At 37.4% G+C, this 14,595-nt stretch overlaps 1 protein-coding gene and 1 long non-coding RNA gene across 15 annotated transcripts in view; one reads left to right on the top strand and one right to left on the bottom strand.

Moving 5' to 3' along the window:
* The window catches only part of DNAJB6 (DnaJ heat shock protein family (Hsp40) member B6), an 89,083-nt gene that overhangs the window by 58,559 nt on the left and 15,929 nt on the right, over nt 1–14,595 (bottom strand). For all 10 annotated transcript variants that reach the window (XR_004500404.1, XM_015616738.2, XM_033520321.1 and 7 more), the window contains exons 6-8: nt 5,233–5,367; nt 4,262–4,406; nt 2,766–2,836 (exon numbers count right to left, since the gene is read on the bottom strand). Coding sequence is in view for 9 of the 10 variants with exons in the window: in XM_015616738.2 (XP_015472224.1) it covers nt 2,766–2,836; nt 4,262–4,406; nt 5,233–5,367 (351 nt within the window). In the remaining variant the exon portion in view is untranslated. The remainder of the gene's footprint in view (nt 1–2,765; nt 2,837–4,261; nt 4,407–5,232; nt 5,368–14,595) is intronic.
* LOC107199415 overlaps nt 1–14,595 on the top strand; it is a 39,212-nt gene that overhangs the window by 15,066 nt on the left and 9,551 nt on the right. For 2 of the 5 annotated variants that reach the window (XR_004500409.1, XR_004500408.1), the window contains exon 5: nt 243–421. The exons of 1 other annotated variant lie outside the window; for it this stretch is intronic. This is a non-coding gene — a long non-coding RNA (uncharacterized LOC107199415). Of the gene's footprint in view, nt 1–242; nt 2,312–14,595 lie in introns of those variants that run through there. 2 more of the 5 variants (XR_004500419.1, XR_004500407.1) reach the window with 1 other exon arrangement.

Here is a 14,595-nt window from a genome sequence, read left to right as displayed (position 1 = left end):
AGAGATGGAGACTGTTAGGTTTAGGTCAAGTGAATGATGACAGGAACCTGGAGCTGGAATTGTTTTTTTGAACCTGGAACTGGAATTGCTGGTCCAATGATGTATTTGGACCAAGACCACATATCCAGTTCAACCACCAATCTATGGAAATGCTGGTGTGTGGGTATCTCACTCCTGCAGGAATCTACTGCCAAATTCTGCCTTCTGCTGACTCATTCCTTGTGTTTTGCTTTCCTACCAAGGAAATGCAGCACTGTCATTGTAATGCTGCATTTTGGCCAGCTCTGGGGATCTGAAGGCAGAAGAGAGACTATCGAAAAAACTGGATCTTGAGCACATTTAGTGTTAAAAAAATTTCACCGTAGAATCCTGGTGTGACCTGTTTGTGCATAACACTGTGAGAAGGACCACACTTTCCTAGGTAAGAAGATAAACATGTGGGTACAGATTTGCCACCCTAATTGTGTCCTTAACCTGAGAAGGATAATTTAAATGCTAAAGAATATGACTTGGAATAAAACTAGAAGGCGAAGTTTGGCACTTTAATATAAAGCCTATGGGTATCCAGAGGAAGGCATTCAAACTCAACTCCAGATTGTCCTAATTTTATTTGACTTGGTTAATCAATTTTAAAGCATTTTTTACAATTTACATAATTTAAAGGAGCACACTGCATCCTATAAATATAAATTAACATTTTTAATAACTCAAGACATCACAACAAAGCCAAATTTTGAAATAAATTTCACGTTTAGTTATCTGGATCAAGAAGTAACATACATGGGGAGGGAAAAAACAGCATTAACAAGAAAACACTGTTTAGTTCTAAACTAAGTTTGTGCTTCTACATCAAAAACACAACACTGAAGTGACAGGAACTCTGCAAAGAACTTGAAAAGGTATATAACTGCTTAGTCCCAAAACCAAAGTACATGTTTATTTTTTCTTCTACATGTTATTTTTTTCAGTTCTATCAAATTAGCATTAATGGTAGAGGGACAGAAGTACAATATACTAACTTTACTGCAAATACAAATTCTGTTGTAGCAGTTTGTTAGCTTGTTTTGGCTTAAACTGAAATGCTTCTCCTGCATGAAAAACAAGAGCATATCTCTTCAATGTATTTAATAATCAACACATTTGTTAGTACAAAGCAGATGGTGTTCAGCAGGAAGGCATTATGTGATCATTTGAAAACACCATGCTTTTTTTTTTTTTTTGCCTTTTTTTTTTAAAAAAAAAAACAAAAAAACAAAAAACACTAAGCCACCCTGAAGTTTTGTGAAGGCCAGATGTTCAAAGCTGGTGCACAGATGAAAACTGCACATCCATGATCTCTGCATGGAACTATCCAGAACCTGGCAGGTGTTATCATACACCATTAGTTATCTGCATGCTTTCTCACATCAAAACCAAATCATGTTTCACTAAACTTTGAAAATCTGGTCTTAGCTAAAAATAAACACTTTACTTCACTCCATTAATTTAACAAAGGGTATTAATCCATCTTCTGATTTTTGGTTGAGGACTAAAAATAAGAGCGGGATATCATAATCCTAATAATTGTGTCCAAATCTTCAAAACAATTACTATTTGTTTTCAAAACAGCAAAAAAAAATCTCATAATTCTCAAAGCATTTTTGTAATTATTAAATGTTAAATAAATAAATTTATCAAATGTATATTTATATTTACTACAGATTATGTTTTGAAGCAAATCTCAGAACAACTTCAGAAAGCTTTTTTAAAATAGAGTTGCTTTAGGGCTAGACCTAAAATAATTACATATTAGGGCAAAAGATGGAGTTAGAGAGTCAGCCTTTGAATGCTTCTTAAAAATAGGTGCTTCGAATACAGGTTTAGAAATGAAATTTAAAAACCATGTTTTCAGTCACACTGAAGAAAACATCTGCAAAGAAAAAAGGCCCTCATCCTTAAGACTGAAGAAAAAGATGGTAAGGAGAAAAAAAAAAAAAAAAAAAAAAGCACCGTTTTCCCAAGTTGCCCAAATCACACACAGACACAGGAAGGTTACAAATGCCATTCATGAAAGAATGCACCACAAACATCAGCATTTATTCATTTTGAATTTTTTTTTTTTTTAGCAAATGACAAAAGACTCAGCTCACTGGCTTCACTTTTGTTTACCTTTTGCTTACATTACACATTTAAACATTTGTCAAAACTTACTAAAGTTGTCTGCATTCATGCACAACTAGAAAACATCCTTAATTTATTTAAACCAGAAATGCATTACCAGAAATGTATTAACATTGTTCACTACTAAACATTAAAAAAAAAAAAAAAAAAATAAAAGTTGAAATTATTAAAAAGGTTATCCTGGAACTGTTAACTTCACAGCAGACTTGACTACTAATTGGCTCACATTTCAAATTGGAAAAAGCAAGATTCATGCTAGTGTTAGTGTACATCTTGCCCTAGCACTACTGAAGGATCATGGTTCACCTTGATCACAGATAAGAAAAGAAAAGTGCATACAGAAGTTTACAACAATTTTAAGGACAAAAAAATGGTCCAATTGATGTGGTCCCAACAATTAACTCAAAAGTCTATGACAAATATGAGCTTCTGTGAGCTACTTATACTACTTAAGATTGAATACGGATATACAGAAAGTTGAATTCGTTTGAAATCTTCAAAAAATGTTCCTGTCAATCCTCAAATGGTGGCTGTTATAGCTTAAAATTTCTGTTAAATGCGTGCGTTGAATTACTTGTTATCCAAGCGTAGCAGCTGCTCCTTACCATTTATTGTTAGCGACCTTAACTGGCCATCTTCTTCAACTTCTACTCTCTCTTGTCCATTCTCAAAAATTCTGCAGGACAAAAACACCATGAGCCATTTTAGAGCACTGCAGACAGTTTTAAACACACATCAAACCCTGGGTTTAGATAACAAACTGTAAGGGAGCACCACCTGCTTAATGCAACTGTACTTGGCAAGCTTTGGTATTTACCAGTGCCGGAGCTGTCACCAGTAACCATCTGCATTTCCCCACTGCTTAGTCAGGAAAATTGCCTTCTGGAAGTTGGAATCCTCCAGGATGTAGAGCTCACAGTTACAGCTGTGTCACAGTTGTGCTCACACTACACACTGTTATCTAGGCCTAAATGCTCTGACAGATCAACTGCACAATCTTGTCAGTGCATTTAGTCCCTAGCCATTTGTTAAATGTATGATACTGCAGAACTAATCACAATTTTGCACACAAGACAGTCTTTAATACACTTTCAATTTGATTGGATCAAGTGATTTGTAGGCCAACTATACACGAATGTTATGACCAGCGTGTATGTTATAAAATTCAAGTGTCCTTGACTGAAAGAGAGATTATTAAAGAGCTTTTGAGTTTTCAGATTTTTCTGGAATACACTCACAGAAAAATAACATGACCACACCAGCATGTGATCCAGAGGCTGTTTTTAAGTGGTCAAGATGATAGGAGCTCTCCAGCACAGAAGTTCACAGAAGAACCTTGCACTTAAAAGTATGGGACAGAAGTTAACAAACAAAAATTCATCCTCCCTTGCTTTTCTGTAATTTTTTTATTAAGTAATGAAATTACATTGAACTACTTGTTCAGTACTCATATATTGATTATAATAGTCCATGTAGGTTATTCTATAACTAAGACTTGGGTTTCCCAAATGCAATGATTTCCCCATCACAAGCATGAAATGGAGAGAAAGTACACTGTGCACAGGACTTGAAAATTCACTTTCCAACAAACAGGCACATTTTTCTCCAAAGCAGGCTTCAGTTACTTATTTCACTCCACAGACAGAAAAAAATTACTTCACTCAAACACTGCCTAGGAAAGTACACTAAGCAGATGCTAGGGAAAATTCTTTCATGTCTGGAAAACTAGAATTCTTCCCAATTCCTAGCTAAAAGCTTCACAATCAGTAAACATCAAGCACATTTTCCTTCCAGAAGATCAAGCTGACTGGGCAGACAGTAGTCAAGTAGTCACAGTAAAATGTGCAGCACTACACAGCAGGCTCTGAAGCCTGAAGAAGCTCCAGCACTAAGTAACTCAACAATGCCAAAAAGAGACAGAGAACCCAATAAAATATTTCAAAATGTTTTTAAGCATTCAGAGGAATCCAAATAATATGATGAATGTAGTAACAAAAGTAAAAAAAACCAAGAACATGTCACTGTATGTGTGTGTGTAAAGATACAGTATATTTATAGGAATGTAAATATAGTTTCATATGAACATATTTGTATCACTTACCTCTTTGTAGTAATTTTTCTGCCATTAACTATTTTAGTTGAGGTTGATACTGATTTGAAGTTTCCCATCCCACTGCCACCAAATGACGTAGAGGAGAACGATGAAGTAAGGCCTCCATGTCCCAGTGAGCCAAATGAAGTAAAACCTATTGAAAAAGAAGGCATTTGAATAAAATGTAATTTTGCATGACTATGGGATCCACTCAGACTACCTCCTACTTTTAAGGAAGCCCTCAGCTGTTTGCATCACACAGCATCAGTGACTAGATGGCATTAACACCAGCATGAGAATAAAACCACAGCTCCAACCCCATCCATTTCTCTCATATGGACCAACAGTTCAAGTTCCAAATGCACAGCATTGGCCAAAAACCATCTGTCAACTCCTCCCCTGAAAAGGCATTCAACCTTTATCCACCCTCTGCACTCAGGGGAAAGCCAGCAACTCTAATGACTCTGATCATCAGCTTTAGTGCAGATGTTGGGATGCCCCAAGCTGGCAGAACAAGTCCTGTGTCAGTAACATCCCAACCAATATCCAGATTCCCAGCACTCAAACTAAGTATTACCATGGGGTTTAGGTACATGTTTTTCAGGACCTGTAATAAAAGCCATCACACTCCTGAAAGCAAACAGAACAAAAGAATTCTAAAGCCATAAAGAAACTCTAGCACCAAAATAAAGAACACAGAAAGCTCTATTTCTTAGAGATTTGTTTACTCTTTATGAACTTTCAGTTCATATACCAAATGAAACTGGAAAATGAAATGAAATACCAAATATTCTAACTATGGCTTTATTTACATTTACACCTTAGAGAGAACAGTTTAATTAAAAAGAAAAGAAAAAAAAAAAAGGGGGGGGGGGGAAGAAAATCAGTCATAGAATTGCCTGAATGGAGAAGCCAGGTTATTATACTGCAATGCTTTGTGAGCTCACACTATATTCTTTCTTAAATGTTTTTATATTTACCTGCATCAAATGGAGAGAAACCACTTCCAAAAGCAGGGAATCCACCAAAGGCAGAGAAAAATGATCCTCCACCGCCTCTGTTTCTGCTTCCCCTTGGACCCCGCCTGCCTCCAAAGAAGTCCTCAAAAGGGTCTTCTACAAAACAGAAGACAACATTTAAGTGGTCAATATTACTGAGTGATTCTGTATTTAATCATTAAGGATTCTTTACTTAAAAAAAACCAAACAAAACGTTTTTCTTTAACAGTTAAGATTCTTCCTTTAAAATATTTGAGGCTACTGAAGTAAGACTCCCCCAAAGGTAATTCCTATGCTCCTTCTGGTCTAAATTCTGCTTGCTTCTGGACCTTAAAGTAATTTTATATATAAAAAATAGTTGATTTCCTTATTTTATCTGTTTAGCATTAAAAACTAGTAAACCTAACGGAAAATACTGCATTATTTATAATGCAATATACAGGTACCTGAACTTTCCAGCTTATTTCTATTCAAGATTTATTGTGGATCACCATGATCTGAAAAGTAACTTCCAGATTGGTTGTATTAATTATTGAAATCTAAAAACAGCAGCCAGGGATTGATGACTCATAATCCTAAAGTGTTCCAAGTGTTTAATTTAGCACCTGCCACATTAGATACTCCAAACACGTATTCTGATGCACATTTAGCAGCAAAGCATGGAGGTCTACACACAGTGTCCCAAAGAGGCATTCGGTCTGTACCAAGCAGGAGGAAGAGGGCAAAAACAGAGAAAGGGGGTCATGGATAAAATGTTATTTCAAATTGAAGTTCCACTGTTATGTCATTCAGAACAGCTATTGTTCCATCCCACCAGGAAGACAATAGTCTCTTTCCAAAAAGGACAAATAAGATGGGGGAGGTGTCGGGCCATGGGGTACACCAGCACCTATACAAGCAGTCTTTATTTACTGGAATTATCAGAAAATTGCTTTTTTCTAATTCTCTTGAGACAAAGAACAACAGGAAAAAATCTGCAGTAATAAACCAGAAAGTCAATAAACATAATACTTGGATTAAAACCAAAAAAGTTTAGGAACTACAACCACTCTCTTCATCAATCACAGTTCTCCCAGAATGAGTGTTATTGAGAACACAAATGATTTTACCAAGTCTTGCACATAGAGACTCAGTACTGAAAGCTCAGAACAAGCTTTTAATGAAAAATGCAGAACCTGGTGATAGCAGCAATATAAGGATGAAAGCAAGGAGAGACTTGTGACTACCTGACTGCTCAGAACTACAAATGACAAACAGAAGATCAGAAATGCAGTATTTGTTCCACTTCTGGTACCTCCACAAAAATCCAAGCTGATTTACAATAAGTAATTTATCCAATTTATACCAAGTTAAAGCAATATGAATTAAGCATCATTAAGCAATCAATATGATAATAAAAGTATATAAGTTACCATCTGGTTTATGTGCAATTACTTAAATGTGAAATGTTACAATGTATTTATGCTGAACAAGGGCAGCTGCTAAAAAATACCCCTACCCCTCTCCTAACATCCATAGTTATTAAAACAACACAGGACCAAACCTTTATCCTACATGCACTGGCAAGCAAGATTTTTTTCCTGCCTCACACAGTTTTTGTAGCCTCTTTTTTTTCCAAGTAAAGCAAGTTTTTCCCAATTTAAAGATGACCTGTTAGTACCTTTATAGAAGTTAACCAACACTTGAGCGTGGAAATATGGGAATTATTATAATTTCCAAAACAAGCACTATGTCCATTTTTCAAAAAGGCCAGTTTTGTCAGTCTAGCATATCAACCAGCAAGCACAACCACTGCAGTTAATTGTTTTGTAGTCCAATTTATTCTCACAGGAATGACTCATAGGTTAGTTATGAAGGTCACTCATTCACGTGTACAAATGATCTATACTATATTACTCCCACTGTTAAGCTTTCTATTTATAATCCAAATTTTCTCGTTACCTGGAGTTGGAATAAAAACAAAACAACCTGTCATACAAGCTCTGAGTTTTTAATCTCCCACAGTGTATCAGCCTATTCTGCAAGTGAATCTCTCCTCCCCGGCACAACAGCTGCAGAAACAAAGTTATTTAAGGGAAGATCAGGGACTCTCCTAAAGATCCCTGATATCAACCCAGCTTCTCAGTGGATTACTGCCACACATTACTGCCTAACCAAGACTTGGCCATGCCTTATCAGCCCGCACAGCCAAGGAAGAGGTCAGCACTTGGTATCAGCACGTGTTCAAACGTCAGGTGACTGCTGTCAGCAGCCCTGGGAACATCCTCCAGTGCTCTTCCTGCAATTCGCTCAAGTCAGACAGACCAACCACTCTTGCGCAGTGCACTGCAGAATGCTCAGCAAGATGGATTATGCCGAGACAGGAAAAGGGGCAGGACTTGTCAGAGAAACTATTCCTTTATGATTTTGACAGCCAAGTACAGCAGGCAGAAGGAAAAAAATATCAAACACATTGAGAGAAAGCAGCAGAAGGCTGCTGCACTATCATTTGCTGTTTCTAGCAACAAATACACATTAATACAACCTCACAGCTACTCAGACCCTGTTTATGTTTTTACTTCCTAAATCAGGATGATTAATAGCACCACTCAGCAAAATAATAACATTTCAGCCCTGTACATCTATTTTAGCAGAACCTTAGCATCCCTGATAACCTTTGCACAAAAGGCCTTTTCCAAACAGTTCAAATGCAAGGTGTTGGAGGTTTTTTTTAATTATTCCTCTTATTACAGTCATTTTGTTAATTCCAGTCCATTTTTTACTGAATGTGAGCAGCATATCAGATTAAGAATCCTAAGCAGCAAAAAGAAAATAATAAAAAAAAAATACAAAAAAAAAAAAGCTGTTTCTAAAAAGGCTAAAATAAATACATAAATATAACTTCCAAGATTCAGAAAATCAAAATGCTAAACCTGTGATACTTAAAGAGTATTACTAACTACTTGTTGGAGATAAATTCAGCATATAATAATCTAGGTATTACCAGAAGCTTATGGGAGGACAGAGTATTAGATTCAGTTTCAATAAAAATGTTGAAATACACTTCTAATACAGATTGCCAGTGAGAAAGACTTCTTATCTATCAACAACAGCAGATGACACAAAACATTTTGGAAAAAGGCAAATGCCTAAGCAAAGAACTCATGGTAGCCCATTACCAAAACACCAGGCAAAATGAAGGACTTCAGGCCTCTTGCCATTACTAGGTAGGAAGACTGAGGATCTAGAAGCCAAAAAGTTAATGTAGAGATTGGAACAGAAAACCCCCAGCAACACAAAAGATTGTATACTAACAAACCTGTCTGATAATAATTGTATTGGAGGTAATGTTTCCAGGCAAATTTAATTTCTTTAGAAAAATCTTTACTAATTCAAGTGCAACAACTATCTTGTTCCTCTGGGTTAAACATTAAACCTGCTACCTGCAAACCATGGAGTATTATCTTGCTTTTCTGTAGCCACAGGAAAAGAATTTCACCTCCAAACAGGTCAAATAACAACAACTACTGTAATAAATATCTCACTGCAGCTCAAAATAAGGCAGGTCATGATCTCTCCACTCTGAGGAGCCCACAGCTGTAACACAGAAACAGGATTTTTTCCCTTTCAGCTCATGGCAGAATACTGCTTAAAAGATGTGATTGTTTTCCTTTCCTGCCTTGTGATCATGGAACCAAACAAGTTGCACTAATTCACTGATCCAAAAGAAAACACTGAGTTGTTACTTTCTGTTGCACCATGAGCTAATAATCTCTTTCAGCACTGGAACAACTGGTGTTTCAGGAAAAACATAGGCAGGAAAGCACCGTACAACAGGGGAAGGGAGGAAAGGAGGCAAACCCCACAATTTGAATCAGTCCACAATGCAGTTAAAACTCAAAATTCATTATAGCAATCTAAGACATTAGCTGAAATTACAATACATTATAAACTACAAGCATCACATTTCCTATGGCAGTCACTATGCTATCTTTCTGATGGCAGTCATGCCTACTAAGACCCCTGTATCCTGGCTGTTGCTTGGGGAACTCGATCAGGAACTGAAATGCTGAAAAGAGCATCTCCAGATGAAAGCAACTTCAGCCACATCAATTCTTTGCTAGAGTTCACAGTGTGGCTATAAAAGCAACTGTGCTGGCTACAAAGGCAGGCAGGAGCAGAAGTGCCCAAGGGACAAAGGCAGCTCAGGAAGATTCTTTCAGTCACAGAAAGATGCTATTGCTGACCACATTCCACTGCAGTGCCATCATTCACCTCCAAGAATCAAAGGTGTTGAGATAAAAGGTGAGCTGTCAGCAAATGCTCTCCAGTGCATGTACTGTCACAATCAGATGCCAGTAATCTTTTTGGGACAGTGTGCAAAGGGAATTACCCTGCCCAAGTAGGGCCTCTGCTCAGGCCCCACTCACTGAACCACCTCCCCAACCAGTGAACCTTCTTTCCTTTATGCTCTGCCACCAGAGCCTCATTACTGCCCCTCTGTCAAAACACAACACCTGAGCCAAGTGCTCCTATTGCAGATGCAGGAGGGTGGCACTCCCTGCAACACAGGATAATGGAGAAAGGATAAAGGACACTGTGCAGCCACCATGGAAGGGCACAGCCAAACACAATGGCATCAAGCATTGCTGCAGTAAGCAAGGGCTACCTGCCCCATCCTCTCTTTATATCAAAAGCATCCTGTAATGACTTTATACGTCCTGCCAGAAGAGAGTCTCAAATGGACTACAGATACAATACCTACAATACAACAGAATTCTTGGAGTAGATGTTTTATACCTTGTATCCTTATCTGAAAAAAGTAGATGTTTTTGCGGTAAACACACACAGAACCTCATGCTACAGCTCTGGAGAGCATTCAGGCACTAAAAAACATACTGTCAGAACTGGAGGGGCCACAGAAACCTGTAAGCACTTTTCCATGGAAATATTTTCTTCCTTAGAAAGTAAGCACACTGGTGATGCCCCTTGCTGAGGGGAGACACTAAGATGGTGTTGCAAGCACTGCTGCTTCACCAGCCTAATGTTACAGCACGGTCTTTGTAATTGCTCACTTTCATAAATTATACATCAAAAAGATCTGTTTGCCCCACTCATTTAATAAATTACCAGAAGAAGCATTTGGAAGTCCTTCTAATGATACACAGCAGAGATCTTGGGATTTGTTATTTTCTAGAAAAGGAGACCTAAAACATTACCTTTGCATGACATCTATATGGTAATTACAGAGATGTTGGAGTACAGTAATCAGCATTTCATACTTATCAAATGAATGCTCAAATGTTCAGGCACACCTTAAAAATTGAGGAAATTTCCATTATCTCAGGATGACCTGCACCCCTTAAGCAATGTTCAGCATTTTTGCTCTGACCAATTTAACCAGCTACCTGTCCAAGAAAACCAAATCAAAACATTGTCTTGGGGACTAACATCCTCAATTAGACTGGTATTCCCAAGACAAACTTTTGCTGGTACGTTATCAAACAGTTTCTCAGTCTATCTAATGTGACATTAGAAAAAGATTAAAGTTTTAAGACAGACATGCAAATTTGGAGCAAGGCCTCCTCCCTTAAGCAGGGATTATTATTAGTTTGGCCAAGGAGCCACAGCACTACCTTCTCCTCTCTGATAATGCTGTCTGGGTAAGACAATTCCTGTGTTTCAAAAACCCTCTTCAATCTATCAAGTAATTTCTGAAAAATTCATAGGGAGATTTGGATCATTCAGTGGATAATTACGATCCAAGACTGATGGTTATGAAATAAAACTGCACATTCATACCAAAGCAATGAATGCACACACAAATCTGTGAGCACTTCATAAATTGGACCAAAAGCAGCAAATTTACGTCAACAAAAAGAATAATTATCAAAAAATGCACAACTTGAACTGAAAGCCACCTCCATTTTCAGTTTTAATAACCTATTTTACTAACAAATGCATTTTGCATTAGAACATTTAAACAACCAATTATCAGAAATGGGACAGTATGTGAATTTAAACCATGATCTGATTCTTATGTGAATCTTTTGCCACAGCAAGACAACTTTCTATCCTTGAGACAAACAGTTTGATGAAGCTGTCCCATTCCAGAAAAACATCCTAAAATATGTATCATGTAGAGTTTGCAATGATTACTGCACATAAAATTTCCCCTCTCTTGTCAGGTTAAGACTCTTGCCTGGATACTAAAAGTAACTCACTGTACTTTTCCAGAACAGTCCTGCTTCTTTTTATGTAATCAATATTACAGTAGTCAATCTGAAGTAATTCTGACCTTTGATGGAACCAAACTACCTACAAGGTAACTAGCTAGCTGACATTCTCTGTGATAAATATTTATATCTAGCTAACTGTAAAAAGGTGTTAAGTTTCATTTTACCTTTCATTTCCAAGAGTATAGATTTTGAAGTATCACATAAACAAGGTAACCAGAATTCTCAAAGGAAAACTCCACAGAATCCCTATGGGTTTATATGCATTAGGTGAAAGTACATCATGAATTCTACTTCACGGTCTAAAAAAACATTTAAGACATTTATACATTACCATCTCCAAATGTACACTGAGAAAAATAAAATGTTTAGGAACCACAGCAAAACTGTCAAGACTATAACCATTGTTTAAAGAGATCCCACAAAGAGATGTCTCTCGGGACACCAAAGTCTAGAGGGGGCATCCACCAGGAGCAATTTATCGAGTCACATTAGTAACACATTCTACCAGGGAGAAAAGCCTGGTTCCTTGTGGGATTCATTTAACTACACACACAGGCACTGGAAGCAGTTTGAAATGCCCTAAATCATCCTGTCAAGCTTTTAGATACTGCTGCAGGAGGATATTGGTCTGCTGTAGGCCCTGAGTTGCATTTCCTAGCCCATACACAAATTACTTGAGCATCATTGATACATCTGGAGAGAGCTGAGATGGTTTGAAGTGTGCATGAAGTTTAGTCTAGAAAAAAAACCAAACAATTAACTCCTTAAAGAGTTTCTGTTGGGTAATGTTATGATCTTGTTATACAAACTCCATCTTTCACTACCTTCCAACATAAAACCCACTCTTGAAGTGAGAATCTGAAAAGCCTCTAAACCAAAACCAAATCAATTCTTTGACAGCCCAGAAACACAGCCCAGCCTACCAAAAGCACATAAATTTCTGTTCCTCAGTGTGAAACAGCAGTCTTTAATCAACACACCTCCATTACCAGTGGTAACACTGGGATCCTTCCCTCCTATTAAAGTACAGAAGAAAAGAGGTCCTTGAAAAGTTTACAAGTAAAATACAAATAAAACACAACAAGGAACTCAAACCAAATCAAGGCAAGCACTACATATAAATGGAGTAGGATATAGCTGAAGTATGAAAGTTTAAGTGTACTGACATGAGAAACCAATGCCTACATTAAGACTAAACAGCAAGTTCCAATGTCAAAGAACGGTCAGAGAGCCATGGGACAGACTGAACATCAGATCACCAGACACTGCTGTAACAAGGCAGTACTTTGCAATGCAAACTGTAATGCTGCATTGGAAGCACCAACTTCTCTTCCTGTCACAAGGATCACCATTCATCTGTATGTTAGAGGCTAAAATCTACCTCTAGGAGAGCTCACCAGGAATACAAACTCTGCTGTAACCATGCATTTAACAAAAAGCAAGCTCACAAATCCCAGAGTAAGAGTCAAGCATTTGCCATAGTATCAGATCAAGTTCTAAAAAGTACTTGCCTTCATGCACCCCTAGTTTTACAAAGAATTTTCCTTAAAAAAACAGTGAAAAGAAACTGTGACTGTCTCCAGTGGAACACACAGCACATAACATTAACTCTGTTCCATTTGGAAGTGCTCGGAGCTGTTTCCAACAGTATTACAGATTTTCATTTGAAGTCTGAAGGCACTCCTCATTTTAAAACTGCCACAGAAGTCTTAATACATTCTCCTCTTTTCTACAGATGAATTAAGATGACTCTGTTTATAAAGAAAACTTTCTGTAACTGCAAGAGCAGTGCAGTATAGCTCAGAGTTGAACAGACTCAATTCATAGCACAATTTCAAAAATTCCTCACATCCATAAATTTACAGGAATTATGCATATGAATGCTGCTCTTCACATACTCAATGACAATCAGGGTATAGAGTCCCACCTGCATTCTGTGGGCTTCACTATGTGCCACTTCAAACTGTATAAAAAGTACAAATGTTTTAAAGTATTTATTCAATTTCATCTTTGATTCTACCAGTGCACATTTTTAGAAAACATGACCTCAGTCCTTAGTTGGCTTAAAATATCAATTACAACTTGAGTAGCTCCTTAAGAAGTTACTAGTTCCACAGAAAACTCAGCAACAAGTTGAAAACACCACCATTTTAGAAGATAAATTCTCTTATTATTCAGGACAGAACTGTTCCACTAGTTTCAACATAGCAGAACCTACAAGGGCTGCAGTTCACCAACAGAAATGTGCATGCTATACACGCAATTCTACTGCCCGCTTTAGGAACGATAAAATGCATTACATTCAGCTGAAAGCACATGTATTTTTATGTTGTACTACCTTGAAATATTCATGTATGTGCAAAGATCAATTCAAATACTTTTTACAGGAATTTGTGAAAAAAAAATAGTCTGGAGTCACAATTACCCATGTTAAAGAATGTCTTAAACATCTTAAAGAAAAAAAGAAAAAAAAAAGTGTTTACTTTGAAACCTTCTGACTAGAAAAAACTCAAGAACTTATGCTCAAATCCAAAGCTTAACTGAGGGTTTTAGGCCTCTGGTCATTGACACTGCAACTATCCACAAAGTAGAGAGGCAGCACAGGACCTATTAGTTTTCATTAATTGGCGTGCACATAACGTCTGCTGACACTGCCAGAACCTTGGGAAGAAGCAGTGCCTGTGCTTAATACTCTTAACTTCAAGCTGACAAAGGCAGCAATCAATGCATGAAGTAGATAACCTGCTTTTGAATAAATAAATAAAACTGGGTGTTAAGCAGAGGGAGAATGTCTCTCTAGGTCATTAGTGCAGAGGTATGTTGTTAAGTCCACTGGTGCCCCAAGGCAAGATGGACCACTGCCTCTACAGGAGGGGCTATGGCAGCTGCAGTATCCCATGGAAACACTGGCAGCAGTGGTACCTCCATTTGATAAGCTGGATACCTCTGTGCACTGTGCCATACAACCTTACTTCTAAGGAACCCAAACAGCAAGGCCTCAGTTTTCTTTAAGACTATCATTTATTTAACAGCAGAACTGAATTTTGTGGCTTTAAGGTTAATCATGAATACTGACATTTTCAGAGACAGCAAGTTAAGTCTGCTCCCAGTATTGATGAAGTAAGTA

The sequence above is a fragment of the Parus major genome, chromosome 2, assembly GCF_001522545.3.
Source record: "Parus major isolate Abel chromosome 2, Parus_major1.1, whole genome shotgun sequence".
NCBI lineage: Eukaryota > Metazoa > Chordata > Aves > Passeriformes > Paridae > Parus > Parus major.
Note: the sequence above shows the minus strand (reverse complement) of the source record. Positions and strands in the feature narration are given on the sequence as shown.